Genomic DNA, 15,173 nt, shown 5'->3' with positions numbered 1-15,173 from the left:
TCCTTGAATCCAATCACTAGGAGACCAAATCCAAGCCAGCTGTGGACCAAACACCCACTCAGCAGCCCATCAGTAGTCACAACATGATTAGTCATGGTGTAAGGAGCTAGATAGCATTTATAATGCAGCTCATTGCAAGGCTGAGCTATTTTGTTAGTCATTGTCGATTGCAGTTACTGGAGCAGGGAGAAAATACTTTAAATCAGCCATGTAGTTTGGCTTTTAAAATTTCTGGTCATGCCTCAATGCCCTTTAGTGGGTCCATTTGTATCGTCACGCAACACTCCCCAGGAGCATGCATGGGTTATATTGCTTGCATATCACAATGTTCCCAGACAAATCACAGAATCACAGACACGTAGGTAAATCACAGAGTCATACACCCACAGGGCTGGAAGGGATTTCTGGAAAATATTAAATCCAGCCCCTCGTGCGGGGGAAGGACCATCTTGGACCATCCGGACGGGCGTTTGCCGACTTATTTTTAAAAGCTTCCAATGATGCTAATTCCCTGATATCCTTATAGTTACTCCTACTTTACATCAGGGTGAGCAGGGAATCAGGCTGGATGGAATTACTCCTGATTTACACGAGGTGACTGAGGAGGGACTCAAGACCAATGGAGTTCCTCCTGATTTACACCAGGTGAGTGAGTAGGAAATCAGATCCAATGGAGTTACTCTTGATTTACACGAGAGGGAAAGGGTGAGGAATCAGGCAGGATGGCATTACTCATGCTTTACACCAGGGAGAATTTGGGAAAACAGAAGAATCTTTGTGCTGGGATGAAGACATCCAGAAGGAGGAGCCAGGACTCCTGAGTTCTATTCAACTCTGGCTTTGACTTGCTGTGTGACCTTGGCTGGGTCACTTAAACCAAAGTTTTTTTCAAAAGCAGCTGTCTCAGTGCCTGGCTGCCCAGCTTCAGTTTCTCAGAGAGGCTGAGCAGCCTGCAGCCTGGTCAGCACCCTGGAGACAAAGCCCACCTGTGACTCCCTGGTCAGAGAGACCCTGTCTGGGGAAAAGGCGCGCCTCAGCCCAGCTGGGATTTTCCCAGGCCGAAACTAGCTCTTGCCCGATGGTCCCTGTCTACATCTGGCCAGGCCGCTCCCTCCCTTTCCCTGCCACCCATGGCTTGGAGGGAAGCGAGAGGCTGCGGGAGAGGCAGGCTGCACCCATGGGTGCTGGGCGACGGCGAATTTCAACCCCACCCTCCTTCTCCTCCATTGCCAAATAAACCCCCTGCTGCTTACTGCCCAGCCCCCCTGCTCAGGACCACCCCTTGCCCCCCACACCCACCCTCTAACAGACAGAGCCCCGCAGGCCTTCGGCTGTTGGCGGGGGGGGGGGAAGGAAGGGCGAGCAGCGCTCCCTTCCTTAACGAGTTAAAAAAGGTGAAGGCCACAAGCCCAACAGGAAGGGGGGGTGAGAGAGTGAGCATGAGCGAACAGAACATCCTGTACCCTCGGCATGACACACAGCCCGCGAAGGGGAGGGGGAGGAAGACGGAGAGGCCGAGCGCAAAGCCTTTAGGGAGCAGCTCAGCGGAAGGGAGCGCGCGGCCTCGGCGAGCCTGTTCTCAGCCGCACAAACGGCTCGAGGACCGTGGGGTGGGGAAAGGCCATGGTGGGGGGAGGGGTTGGCCGGTGGTGATGGGGCCCCTTCAGGCCCTCTGGCTGCAGCCCTCCCGGTGCCTGCCTCGGGGCCGGGTGTGGTGGCGCTGCCCCGGGGTGGGCTTGTGGCCGGGTGCACGTGGGTGGTGCGTGTGGGCACGGGCGTGCCGAGTCTCGTCAATCACGTTGTACGACTGGCAGGCGTCATTTCTGCAGCTCGGGACACCTGGGGCGATGTCAGCACCCTGAGACAGCCCCAGGCGGTACAGCACGGCCACCTCCCTATTAACGCAGGCCACCACCCGCTCCGCTCCCTGTGCCGCCTCCCACGGGACAGGGACAGGTCCTGACCTGCAAAGCGCAGCCTGGGGCTGGCTGCCCATACCAGAGAGCTCCCCTTCCTCCCGGCCCAGGGCCTACACCTGGCAGCGCCGCTCCCCAGAGAGGAACCTGTACCCCTGCCATGCTCCAGAGGAAATGCAAAGCCCTTGGACTTTGCTCTCCCGCAAGCAGCTCCGGGCCTGTCCCATCCCGGTGCACACGTGGGCCTGGCACCTCGCCCCACCGTTTTGTGCCTGGCCCTACTTTGCTAGCGTGGTGCAGCTGAGAAAGAAAAGCTTGGAACGGGGCTCTCCCTGCAGACAGCTTAGCTCCCACCCCTGCCTCAGCACCAGCTGCTTGCAAGGCCCAAAGCCTGACACATCTCTGCCTGCACGAACACCGGCCATGCCCCCGTAGGACACACCGGACACGGAGGCCAGGTGTGACTCCCCGTCCCAGCACTCCGCTCTGCCAGGCTCTGCCCTCCTGGCTGCCCACCCCCCCTCTGCGAGTTCCCCTGCACCTCGCTCACTACGGCCCCTTCCTGCATTTTTTACGGCTCCGTGAGCACAGCCTCACCAGTGAACATAGGTCTGAGCTGGAAAATCCTGCCTGTGTTTGGCACTGGGCCAGATCTCTCATTGACCCCTCTCCTCCCCCCACTCCCATGTGCTGACTCTCCCTCCCGAGCAGCACACAGTACACTAGTTCGGCTCCGCTCAGCCGGACAGAGTGCGAGATTCCCCAGCTGCTGCAGCGATGGGAGAATCCCCGTTAGACTCTGCAGAGCGGGGTCTCTGGCACACAGCTGAGCAGCCCAGCCAGCAGCGGGGTGCAAGGCAAGGGAAGGGCAGCCCTAACATACCGGCTCTCTTCCCCAGCCACTGAAACGCAGGAACCTCTGGAGCAGGACGGGATGGCTGTTTGACAGGGCTCTGCCCTCTTACCTAGCGATCTGAGACAGGAAGGGAGGAATCCTGCACCCAGCTGCAGACAGAGCCTGGAGAGGCCGACCTGACCCAGGCCGGAGTTAGCTCAGGGCATAGAGCAGCCATAGGCCAAGGCTTGGGTGTTACCTCTGACCTGAGGCAGCGGAGCCCCTGCAGGCCAGCACCCCTGGGCCATAGCAGCACAGCGCCTTGGGACCCTGGTGCTGTGTCTGGGAAGCCCAGCGGGGGGAGGTCTGGGGCAGGGGAGGAGAGGGGAGAGCTTTCGCAGGAAGACGCTGGTGGTGGTGGGGGGGAGAGTTGTGCAAGGTGCAGCCATGGAGCCTGGAGGGAGCACAGGAGATTGTCTCCCTCCGTCCGCACACCTGCAGGCTCCAGGCTGGGGTGGAAATGGTGCCCTCCTGGCCGGAGCAGGGTGGCTCCAAGGGTGGATGGAAACCCTCCAGCCATCTCCAAGGCTTTGCTGCCCTCCAATGGCGCATGCTGGATCTGCCTCGGGGGATCGGGCCGCAAGAGCCAGCTGGGGCCTTGGGTTCAAGGATGCTCTTCATAGCCCCGTCCCCACTTCCGAGGGACGGAGCCGGGGCGGTAGCAGCGTCAGGCTCTGATCCTGCAGGTGCTGGCTCCCTTTTCTGAAGTATTGACACCTTGCTCTGGTGAGTGCTTTTCCGCCACAGCTCAGGAAGCTGATCGCAAAGGCGGCCAGTCTCACAATCCCCCCCTTTAGAGATGGGGAAACTGAGGCACTGAGCGCTGCACCGAGCCACCTAAGGTCACTGAGTGGGCCAGTGGCAGGAATAGAACCCAGGTCTCCAGTGTCCCAGGCCAGGGCTGTAGGCAAGACTGCCCCCCCTTTCATAGGTCGCTCCTTGGCCCCATGGGCTCTCCAGGAAAGACAGTCCCCAGGGCCTTGCGCTTCTCCCCACAAACACTGCCGGGGGCACTAGAAAGCCACACCCAGGCCAGATGCTTTAAAGGACCAGGGCTTGCTTCCCGCCCACAAAGCAGTAAGCGCCTCCAGCTTCCAAGGCGGCACCCAGTGCCTCACTCTGGGGGGCTGCCACCCGGCAAAGAGAGTTCAGATCTGCCGCTGGATCCACAGCTAGGCTCGACTCATGACCGACAAAGTTAACAGCGGCAAAGTGCGGATCCAGACTCAGCCATGGCTCTGCACTTACCCCGAATCTGGGCTCTGGGCCGGCTGAGTGAAGGGTTCGGCCCTCGGGAGCGGAGCAGTAATTTAATCGTGGCAGAAGGCGGTACTTCTCGGAGCAACGGGAGCAACCAACGCAAGGGCCCACGGAGTCGGACTTCAGCAAAAAGCCTTTCCCGCGTGAGATCTGGCTGGGGAATAGACTCCCAAAGGAAGCAGTGGGAGCTCCATTGGCTGAGACACTTAAAATAGACTTAGGCTTGGTCTACCCGAGGGAGTTAAGTTGACTGCGGATTGGAATTCTAGCTAAGGCAGTTGCAGACCTCGAATCAACTTACCTGCCATCGACTTACCCGGCCATCCATACAGAGGGAGATCAGTGACCTCCCTTATTCCTCGCAACAGCAAGGAGTGCAAAGGTCAACTGCCGACCCCAGATAGTTCGATTTCGCGCTTCTCCACCAGGTGCACGAAATGGAACTCCGGAAAAATCAACCCTGAGCAGGTCGATTTTCCCAGTAGCGTAGACATGCTCTTAGTCAATGCCTCGTCATTGTACCCTCCCAGCACTTGTCATGTGTGGATCTCAAAGCACTTCACTAGGGAAGGGGAGCAGCGTTCCCTGTAAGCCGAGTACAGGGGTGGCTGCCCAGGAGAGATTCAGGTGCTACCCAGCTGATGAGCAGAGCGCCTACAGCTGGCAGCCTGTGTTTCTACTGGTGGCACACATCTGCACGTGCCTTGGTGCATGTGACAAAATTTATTCTGCACAGGGATGGGAAAAATCTTGGAGGGAAGCCTGAAGAGGAGCAGTACGCTCCCCATTTTACAGAGGACAAGAGGCCATTTGCCTAAGACGGCCCAGGCAGGAGTCCTTCCTCCCTCTGGCCAGGCAGTAGGAACCGCCCCCAGCTGCTGTGCCACAAAGGCCAGGATGGACTCTGGTGACATCACAAACCGTGCGATGCGCAGCTGAGTCTTTCCAGCGGTGGGCCCGGCTGCAGCCACTGTTCTGGACTCCTGGGAGTTCTGATTCTAGAGCATAACCTCCCCGGCCCCAGTGGGTTCTCGGTGTTTCCCTTGGGTGCCGCCAGGCAGGAAGATGGAGTACTTAGAGATGTGCACCCGTAAAAACATGCTCAGCGTGGCCACGGGGGCCGGGGCCCTCTACCTGCTGTACAAGACCATCCGTGCGGGGCTGAACAGCCCCCCCTTCACTCTGGAGCCCGTCAGCATAGCCCGTGAGTACTGGCAGCAGCCGCGGGCTCCTAGGAGGGCCCTGCGAAGGGTGCTGCAGCAGGCTATTGACTGCAGCTGTCCCCACTGGCCTGGGGTAAGGGGTTAGGCCCCAGGGACAAGTTACTTCTGCCACCATGTAAGCCTCACGTATTGCTTGCTGGGGGAAATTCAGGGGGCACTTGAGAATACAGGCCCTCCGCATTCTATGCCCAGCTCTGCAGCTAGTCAGCTGCGGGCAAACTGCATCAACGCTCTGTGCCTCAGTTTCCCCAACTGGTAGGAGAGGAGTCCAAGCCAAAAGCCGGGATGCGGACAACCTCCGCGGCATTCCGATCCAGCGCTCACCCAGCAGCCCAGGCTGGTCTCTCGCAGTACTGCTCGTCCCAGCTCATCAGAGGATCCTGAGGCTAGTTTGCTAGCTTGGACATGTCAATAGCCTCATGATTACGTGCGAGCACCGCTTTTGCTGAAGGCACGCACAGCGGGTGTGCTGACTGGCAAGTCCCGGCTGGAGAACATTTGTTCTGTCACCTCTGTGTTGTTATTGGCCTGGTTCTAAATGGTTTGGTTTTGTTTATCGGCCTAGTTTTGAGTGTGGCCTTGTTGAAGCTCTCCCTCACCCTTCCCTGAAAGTGCCATTCCATCACTGCCAGTAGCTTCCTCTGGCCTCTGTCCCCTACCCCAGCCAGCAGGGTTTTGTCTTATTTTTCCATCCATTAGCAGAATAAATTTTGTTGTGTGCACCGACACCTGTGAGGCTGTGCACCACCAGCAGAAACAGACGCTGCCGGCTGTGGGTGCTCTGCTCATCAGCTGGGTGGCACCTGAATCTCTCTTGGGTGGCCGTCCAAGCGCTCAGCTTACAGGGAACATTGCTAGCCAGGTAACCTGGGTGGCTGACACAGTCCTAGCCGTCTCCAGCAGCCTCGCTGGGATGTCTCCGGGATGATTACATGGCCTCATGCCAACATGCCCTGCTGGCAGACAGCTGTTGGGCCAATCTGCAAACCCTGCAGCATGCTGCTGTCTCCAGACGGCTGGCCCGTGGTTTGTGGGAGTGCACCACCTTTGCAGGGGGCAGTGCCAGTACCTCTCCAGGCTTTGCCAGCTGTTGCTTCAGCGTCTCCCCGCCCTGCTGTAATGATAAACGTCTGCACTGGGCCCTGGTGAGCCATGGCTGTTCACCTCCCGTCCCGTCCCTGCAGGAGTACCCTGCTGATGCAACCGGTTAGGTCAGCACCACAAAAGGAGAGGCAGTGGGTGCAGGATCTCAGTCAACTGAGCCGGGATATCCCAGACAGGGGTCAAGCTCCCCCATAGGCCAATGAGCTGAGTAATGTTCTGAATGGATGGCTTGTTTGCCTTGAACTCATGGGATAAACACTCCCTCACCTCCTGCTTCTATGTGCCGGCTTGGAGCCCTGCACCTGGGACTCTCTCCTGGAACCCTTCCTTTCCCCGTTAGAGGGTCAGGCTGCTTCGGGGTGTGGGGGACTTGCGTTTCCCCAGACAGAGCTGGGAGGGAGGGATTGGCCAGGTGAAGAGGGGTGCCTGCTCACCCCCTCCACCCAGCCGTAGTCACGGCCTGTTGGATGCTTCGATTTATTTGTGGTCAACGAAGCTTTGGTTTATTGAGTTTGGCTTGTGTGGTCTTTGCCTGCCCCAAAACTCAGCTGGGAGCACAGCACATTGCATGGTCTGGAACAGATCCTAAATCCTGCAGGAGGAGGCTGCTCAGGCAGAACACAGCCTTGGCTGCCTGTAAGGTCCAGGAACCCCAGCAAAGCTTTTGCCAAACCTGCCTTGAATCTGGAGTTTGTAACTCAAGCTGTTGGTCCTGTCTGGATTTGAGTTTTGTCACACACGGCTCAAGACCTGAGCAAGGAAATGGCTCTGTCCACACAATAACGGGTCAAAAATGGCTCCTCAACAGCTGTCAAGGGGCACGTCTACACTACAGTTATTCCAAAATAGTTTATTCCGAAGTTATTATTCCAAAATAAGCTATTCCGCAATAAGGCATTCACACTACAGGGAAGCCCCAAAATAAGCAAAACTTATTCCGAAACAGTGTGTTCACACACAAGAGAGCCTATTTCGGATTAGAGCCCCTGGAAGCACACCAAAGATAGGCACTTGCAACCAGCCTTCCATGTCCACACAGCAGTGTTATTTCAGAATAACTATTCAGAATAGCTTATTTCAAAAGAGCTCCTATTCCCTGCTTAGGCAGCCCCTATTTGGAACAGGCACCATTCCTTGTAGAATGAGGTTTACGGCATTCGAAAGAAGCTCTGCGTTCTTTTGAAATTATTTCAACAGAGTGGTTTCGCTGTGTAGATGCTCACAATGTTATTTCTGAATCGCGGCTGTTATTTCAAAATAACTTTGCTGCATAGCCACATCCACAGTGCTTCACAGAAGAGGACAGTTTCATTATCCCCATTTTATAGATGGGGAAACTGAGGCCTGGAGCACGAATGACTTGCCTCAAGTCACTCAGCAGCAGAATCAGATGACAGGTTTCCTGAGTCCCCATCTGGTGCTTTAGCTACTAGGTAACACTGCACTCTAGTATTAAAAGCCGCCCTCTGTGATGCTCTCCTCTTGGAGCTCAGCTTGCAGGCTGTGGGGGTGGGGGGCTCCACTCCCTGTGCCTTGGCGCTGGTGTCAGTGCTGGGTGATTGTTCCTAGGACTCGCCATAGAGCATGAGCCTTTCATTGGGAAAGATTCCGGAGAGCTGCGGCGACTCCTGGTTTCCCTGAGCCAGAAGCAGGATGATTACGCCAAGACCATGATATTACACAGCATCACCCGCTGCGTTTACCTGCTGGAGTCAGAGGTGAGAGCAAAGCCAAGCTGGGCATTTCAAGCAGAATGTCCCCCAGACCTGCTGTGGGCTGGGTGCAGAGAGATTCTGGGTCAGGGTGGGGGGGAAGGTGGAAGGCAGAAAGAGGGAATGGGATGCAATTCCTGACCGAGCTCTGATTTGAGCTGGCATCACAGGCTCAGTGGCTTTTCAGGGGACTCTGTTGCGTGATCCCAAAGATGGGGTAAAGGCAGAGACGCTGTTTAAGGAGGGATGGGCCAAGCGGCAAACCTGGCTGTGGATAGCGTGAGTTTAAAGGGGCAGGGGATTTGGCTTGATCCCTGCTCTAACGTGTTTTTACAGGGCAAGGCCGGTTTCTTGTAATGGCATTTCTCTAAGTCTGAGAAGACCCTGCTGGAAACCAGCCCGAGCTCAGAATTCCCTCTGCTGCAAAAACCACCTGCGTCTGTGCATGTACAGAGCCTCCTAGCAGGGCTCCCTCGAATGTTTTCCCTCCACACGTGGAATAAATTTTATGATGTGAGCTGTGCACCACCCCTTACAAACACTTATTGCTGGCTGTGGGCACTCTGCTAATCAGCTGGCCAAGCAGCCGCCCAAGCACTCAGCTCAGAGGGAACACTGTAGCTATTCCCTGCGGCTGCACTGGCCCTGCTACAGAGAAAAGCCCCCCCCTCTTTCAGACCTCTCGCTCCCCGCCACTGGCCACAAACAGCAGGTTGAGGCGGGATGGCAGAGAGGGCCACTTAGTGTACCGTGAGCCCCACAGCAGAGCCAGGCGAATGAGACAAGCTCGTGGGGCTTGGCTAAAACTGTTGCTAGATCCATGACCTGCGTTCCCTGCAAGCTGAGCCTTTGGGTGGCCGCCCAGGAGAGATTCAGGTCTGCCCAGCTGATTAGCAGAGTACTCACAGCCACCCACAATTGGCGGCCTGTGTTTCTACGGGTGGTGCACATCCGCACATGCCTTGGAGCCCAGAACAAAGTATTCCACCCATGGGAGGACAGATGGTCTGTGGTCTGTACGAATGCATCAAGTGCCGCAGGACATGGGGCCTCCCACTCACACTGGGGCAGGCCTCTAGCTCTTCCTGGGGTGGTTTGGTGAGAGAGACATGATGCACCAGACCTGGAGGCAGACTTAACCCTCCTCTTCCCCCTCACCCCAGCAAATGGGGCCCCTGGGGTTGGTCCAAGGGTTCCCTCTTAGCTGAGCACTTGGGCAGCCACCCAGGAGAGGGTCAAATGCCACCCAGCTGATGAGCAGAGCGCCCACGGCTGGCAGCCTGTGCTTCTACTAGTGGTGCGCATCTGCTCGTGCCTTGGTGCACACAACAAAATCTATTCCGCCCAGGGATGGAAAAAATTGGAGGGAACCCTGGTGGGACCCCTGACTAGGACATGACTAACTTTAAGAATCAGCAACAGGACTCCTGGCAGGGCTCCTTAATGGGGCTCCCCCTGGCTCGACAGCCCACTGCCTTGTCTGCCAAGGGGTCTCCATAGCCCCCCACCCCTCACAAGTACTTCTGTGGTTCCTGGTCCCACAGTACCCACCCTCGTTGTGCAGAGTTATGCCCCTGTATGCAGTTTAATTCAGCTCCATCCACATCTGGATCTTACTTTCCCAGGCCTCAGCCTGTACCTATGAGGACATCAGACTGGTGGCTGGAGCCTTGGATGACAAAGATAAAGGCATCAAAATCCAGGCATTAAATGCCCTCAAGGCGTTTGCTGGGATCCGGAAGTTTAGAATTAAAATCCAGGTAATTGCTCCCCTCGGGATGGCTGGACTCCGCTGCCTCTGGGGCCAGCTGCACCAGCTCCCTGCCTGAGCTGGTAGCAGACTCCCCTGGAGGGTGTTGCGAAGGGGTTGCACTTATGTAAGGGCTGATCCCCACACTGACACTGAGTGCAGAAGGTGGGGGCATGCAAAAGGCCTTAAAAATACCTTGGCTCTATAGGCTCTGCTTAAAAAGCTTCTCAAGGTCACAGATTCCCTGACCCTGAGAGACAGCTACCAGCACTCAAGCGAGAAAACCCCCTTTAGAACCAAGGAAGACAAACTTGGGAGTAATGCCAAACTCTTAACCCGCCCTTAGGAGAGAGCTCGAAAACAAAAGAGAGAAATTAGCTGCAAACTGATAGCTGATCTTTCAGCTTTAGGCCTAGATGGACACAGGAATCAAATCATTGCCTTAAAAAAAGTACTTTCTAAACAAAACAAAACAAAACAGATAAAGTTCCCTAAGAGGTGACCCAGCACAGAGGATTACTCCCCTGGGATGTAGTTTAGAAGTTACAGTGTACAGGAGGGAATATTTCAGCCAGCCTGAGAAGTCCTGCACCAAACCCAAAGTAAAAAAAAAAATAACTGGGCTGTGTTAAACTAAACATTTCCTTTCTACTTACATTTCTGTATGCCCAGGTCATGTTGTGGTCTGAGTATGACTGGATTCATTAAGCCAGCCAGCCTGGTCTCTCTGCAGCAGTCAAACAAAGACAGATCCAGGCCACTGCTTCAGTACAAACTATCCCTCTCCCCATTGGCTTGTCTGGCTGCTTATCAGTAGAGAACCCACACTCCCTGGGTTTAACCCTTTGCAGTCATTCATTCATGGTAGCTTGTCTCAGACCTTTGGGATCCAGTGAACAGCTACCGGGCTGCTGTCTTGCCATGCAGGAGTTTGTGCCCAAGATCCTGGAGCTGATCACTACCATCTGGGACACAGAGCTGCACGTCGCTGGGCTGAGGCTGCTGAATGGCTTGCCTTTGCCAGATCACACCCACCCGCTCCTGAGACGGGTGATACCTTCCCTGATGGAAATCCTGCAGGCTGGGAGCACTTTGGCCCAGGTATAGAAACGGGGCCGTTCTTCCCCCTTCCAGCCAGGAGCTTCTGCACCATTACAGAGGGCGAGTCCCTGTCAGGGACAGGAGTAAGCGTGAGCCCCTTCCTTACCCGGCCCCCAAGCCGGTGGAGCAATTGCCACCTCCCCCCGCCCCGCCACTTGCACACAGGACTGATCCTCCATGTGCTTTATAAGCACTAGCTAATTAACCCCATTCGCTTCTCCCCACACGCCTGAGACACAGGTGGGAAACTGGGATTTCTCTAAACTTACCCAGTGTGTCATGGTCCCAGCCCAGCTCGGAAGGTGGGCGACCTGGGCTCCCAACCTGAGCTCAGCTAATAGGCTGGTCTTTCTCCTGCAGCACCCCCTGCTGGGACAGGCTGGGACTGGAGTGAGTAGCGGCACATTCTCCCACCTCATTCCCTCCAGGGGCTCCTGCTGGGCTGCTGGCCTTTGCTTCAGCAGCGACGAGGGCTGGGGTGGTGCATTGGCCTGTTCTCTTAGGTGCAGGTTCTCTCAGGTGCAGGCATCCTGAGACGCACCGTCCTGTTCTTTTAGGTGCAGGTTCTCAAGCTGCTGAGCAGCCTGGCCCAGAAGGAAGACCTTCTGTACGACATCATGAACTGCCAGGTAAGGGCCGGCCTTCTCCCAGGGCTAGGCATGTCTGGAAGAGTTGGGCCCAGGGCAGAGGGCAGCAGGGTGCGCAAGGGGAGGAGAGGCCAGAAGCACCTGGGATCCTGTTACAGGCGCCAGAGGCCGTGCCTGACGTTTCCCTCTCTCAGACTCTGTTGCTTGTAAATTTACCAAACTTCAGCTGCTTGGGCTGATGGTTCCCAGCTGGCGCTGAGCTTCCGGCTGAATACACGAGGAAGTTTGGCTTCCAATTAGCCAGCTTGGCTACTGCGTCTGAAAAGGGCAAAAGCCCAACCCACCAAAACCAAACATGCTGTCCTACACCAGCAAACGCTGAGTGCTAACATGGGGCGGGGCAGCAAAGGGCTTTTCCCCTGGCCCCCGTGACGCCTGCGGCCCCTGCGCTTGGCTGTCTGCTCAGGTTCATAGACACTTCCTTAACTTCCATGCTTCTCCATGGACAGGCTGGGAGTCGCCTCGGGAAGGGCCTGGGGTCCTCCGAGAGGCTGATCTCAAAGCATTTGAGGGCCAGCAGGAGCAGCTGCAGCTCAGAGAACCTGCTGCTTTTGAGCTTGGGAATGAGAAGCAGAGAGGTGTCCCCGGGTAGATCATAATCCCCGCCAGGACCTCATGACCCTCCCTCCATCCTGCATTCCCATCTGTCAGAGCCATGCCGGGGTTGGAGGTTAGATGTGATGAACTCATCCCATAGCAGCACCTTCCTTGGGCCCCCCCCCCAGGTGAACCCCAATTTCCTGAACCTCTTCCACACCGCGCTGCCCGGCAACCTGCTCTACGAAGTGCTGGTGTTCGTGGAGAAGCTGAGCGAGGGGCGCCTGACTCCCCAGTACCAATCAGTGCACTGGGAGTACAACGAGCAGTCCCTCCATGCGGCACTCTTCGGGGAGGACTCCCGCTTGGCCGACCGCCTGCTCTCCCTCATCATCCACCCAGAGGAAGAGGTGCAGATCCAGGCTTGCAAGGTCATCCTGAGCCTCCAGCTCTGCAAGGAGGAGGAGGCCAAGCTAAGCAGCCATCGCATCGACTGCTCCTACTTCGATGAAGACGACAAGCCCTGAGCTGGCTCATGGCAGGGCAGGAATAACCAGATGAGACCCGAAGAATCACCAGAGGCTAATAAAAGATCAAAGGAGCAAGGGCCCATTGCCATTCCACTCCGACTTTCTCTGGAGCGAGCCCAGCGTCACTGGGCACTGGGGCCTTCCCAGGAGCCTGGCTCCTGGCTCAGCACTGCAGCCCCTGGGTAACAGCCCCAGCGCCTCTCCTTGGGGACTCAATCCAGGCCACAGCTAGGCTGGGAATTTGCCTGCTAACTGGTCTCACTGTGCAAGCCCACTGAAAACAGGCAAAGCTGCTGGGCGGCAGCTGCTCACCCCTGCTTGAATCTGGGGTGTTTGTGTGTGTAAATCGTGCCTGTGCCTCGTCCAGATGTGGGGGGAGCAGGCATGGGTGTAGCTACAGCACTGGCTGGAATGGGAGTCGACCCTCCAGCCTTATGCATGGCACACGAAGCCCAGAGCTGTGGAAGTTGGGTGTGGGCACATGAAGTTTCCACAGCCGCACTTGAATATTCACATTGCTTTGTAAAGCTGAACTGACATTCACTGGAGCTGGGGGCTCTCGCTTCCACGCTGCCCTGTGCCAGCCTTCTGATAGGGGCCCTGACCCGAGCTGCACCCACACAGCAGAAGGAGCTCAGCCCTGAGGCTCTGAACCAGTCCCTAGCCGAGGCCTAGGACCTGAGCAGTGTTCTCTCTACGTTCTTCCATTTGGGCACAGAGTAAATTTTGTTCTGTGCACGGAAGGAAGTGCACCACCAATAGAAACGCAGGCTGCTGGCTAGGGGGCGCTTTGCTCATCGGCTGGGTGGCATTTGAATTTCTACTCTGTGGCCACCCAAGCTTGCAGCTGATAGGGAACAGTGGACCCAAGTCCTGAGTGCTGGCTGACCAAGTCAGACTGGTGGGTGGAGGGCCTGGGTTCAAACCTGAGTCACAGCATGGGCTTAGTGTGAGGTGTGGACATAACTGGACCGAATGCTGAGCAAGCTGGACCAGGGAGACGTTATACCCACACTCCCGGCTGTCAGGCAAATGCCAGGTGCTGGATGCCCCGACAAAGATCTACCCAGCCTAGAGCCCAGCTGCCCCCCCTCAGTGCCCTTCTCCCCCTATTCCTGGGTCTCCTGCAGAATTTGCTCAATACCCCGAGACCCAGCCCTGGCTGTAGAGAGAGAGAGGGCTGGGCTGCACCCCTCTGTCCCAGCTGCCTGGGATGGCCCCAGCTGGTGCTGACAAGTGCCACTGTTGCGTTAGGAAGGCTCGTGATGGGGCACTGGAGCCTCTATCCACCCCTGTCCATTCCCCAGGATTTCAGGCAGCTGGGGTGCACAGCCTCTGTCCAGCCCGTCCCGTGTGGGCTCTGTGCAGGATGGCCACGTGCAGGGCTGCACCTGGCAGCCTGGGGTGGGCAGGCCATACACTGGCCAGTCTACTTCCCCCTAGTAGTCATGCAGCATCCCTGTAACCTCCCAAGGCAGGTGTGCCCTGGTACGCTGTCGGAGCCCTCACGCAGCAGTTGCAGCCATCCAGGGGCACTGTGGGTGGATGAAGAATAAAACCCGCCTCCCTAAAGAACGGTTGCTCCCCTGAAATTGCACATGGAACAAGCCACCTACAACTCTGGGCCACAGGGCTGAGTCTAACCAGGCCCTGAGTGGGAACAAGACACCCCTGTCCACCCACGCTGCTAGTGAAACCATTAATGGCAAAGGGAATTGGACCTCTCTGTCTCAGCTTTGTCACCCTGGGGACACCAGGCCTGGTGCCAGCCACGGTGGCCAGGTTATGACTGAAGCTGAGGTACCAGCTAGCACCTGCTCTTGCTAAAAGCCTGGGATTTTTGCAAATGGCTGCTCAGTTGAAGGATGCCTTGGTTATGAGGGCAAACATAGGCTAAGCGAGGCAAATAAATAAGCCACAAAAAGCAGGATGGTGTAGTGGTTAATGCTAACAGGCGACGTGGGCTCTGGGTTCATGGCTCCAATTCTGCCTTGTTGGGCGCCCTTGAAAAAGTCCCTTTTAACCATTTGGTGCCGAAGTTTCCCTTTTGTGCGTCTTGCTCTTTGTCCAGTGAAACAACACAAAAGAACCCCAAGACACAGTGGGAGCCAAATCATCAGGTTTAATTGAGGAGTTTACACAATATGCAAAGTCTAGCTGCACATTGGCAACATTGCTGTGCTGGGGTTTGGAAGCCTTCTCAAACACAGGACACAAGATGTTCCTCTCAAGGGCTGACAAGCTTTTTCAGGGGGTTCCGCCCTATTTTTAAACCCTACCCCTGTGGCCAACCTGTTGTGAAGCAATAGCCACTAGCCACATTATTCTGAAAATAGATTTAGTGTTGAAACCAACCAGCCCCACGGAACCAGCCAAAGAGCCACATGGGGCTGGCAAATGGCTCTCTCTCAAAACTCAGCAAAGCCCACATGACAGAAGAGGCTCGGCCCTGGGTCATGGGGAGTGTTCCAGCAGCCATAGATGTTTGCATTCGGCGG

General features: G+C 56.4%; 1 protein-coding gene across 2 annotated transcripts; it reads left to right on the top strand.

The window, feature by feature from the left end:
• The first annotated feature begins 479 nt into the window (after positions 1–479).
• ARMC12 (armadillo repeat containing 12) lies at positions 480–14,580 on the top strand. 2 transcript variants are annotated; one of them, XM_074977557.1, is made up of 6 exons: positions 480–645; positions 7,968–8,116; positions 9,736–9,870; positions 10,788–10,961; positions 11,525–11,590; positions 12,334–14,580. In XM_074977557.1, exons 2-6 carry the CDS (start codon positions 8,069–8,071, stop codon positions 12,670–12,672), a joined length of 762 nt encoding a protein of 253 aa, XP_074833658.1. In that variant the 5' UTR covers positions 480–645; positions 7,968–8,068; the 3' UTR covers positions 12,673–14,580. The 2 variants fall into 2 exon arrangements, with proteins under 2 accessions (XP_074833658.1, XP_074833657.1); XM_074977556.1 differs by having other exon boundaries at positions 11,519–11,590.
• The last annotated feature ends 593 nt before the right edge of the window (positions 14,581–15,173 follow it).

This window comes from Carettochelys insculpta, chromosome 26 (assembly GCF_033958435.1).
Source record: "Carettochelys insculpta isolate YL-2023 chromosome 26, ASM3395843v1, whole genome shotgun sequence".
Taxonomy (NCBI): Eukaryota; Metazoa; Chordata; order Testudines; family Carettochelyidae; genus Carettochelys; species Carettochelys insculpta.
The sequence above is the reverse complement of the archived record's forward strand: the minus strand, read 5'-3'. Positions and strand labels throughout refer to the sequence as shown.

What these genes read in the sequence shown, in the direction of transcription:
- ARMC12 (XM_074977556.1), top strand. Translation starts at nt 8,069, where the DNA reads ATGATATTACACAGCATCACCCGCTGCGTTTACCTGCTGGAGTCAGAG. An exon ending in TTTACCTGCTGGAGTCAGAG is followed by an intron (nt 8,117 to 9,735) that starts GTGAGAGCAAAG and finishes TTACTTTCCCAG; the next exon opens with GCCTCAGCCTGTACCTATGA. An exon ending in ACGACATCATGAACTGCCAG is followed by an intron (nt 11,591 to 12,333) that starts GTAAGGGCCGGC and finishes CCCCCCCCCCAG; the next exon opens with GTGAACCCCAATTTCCTGAA.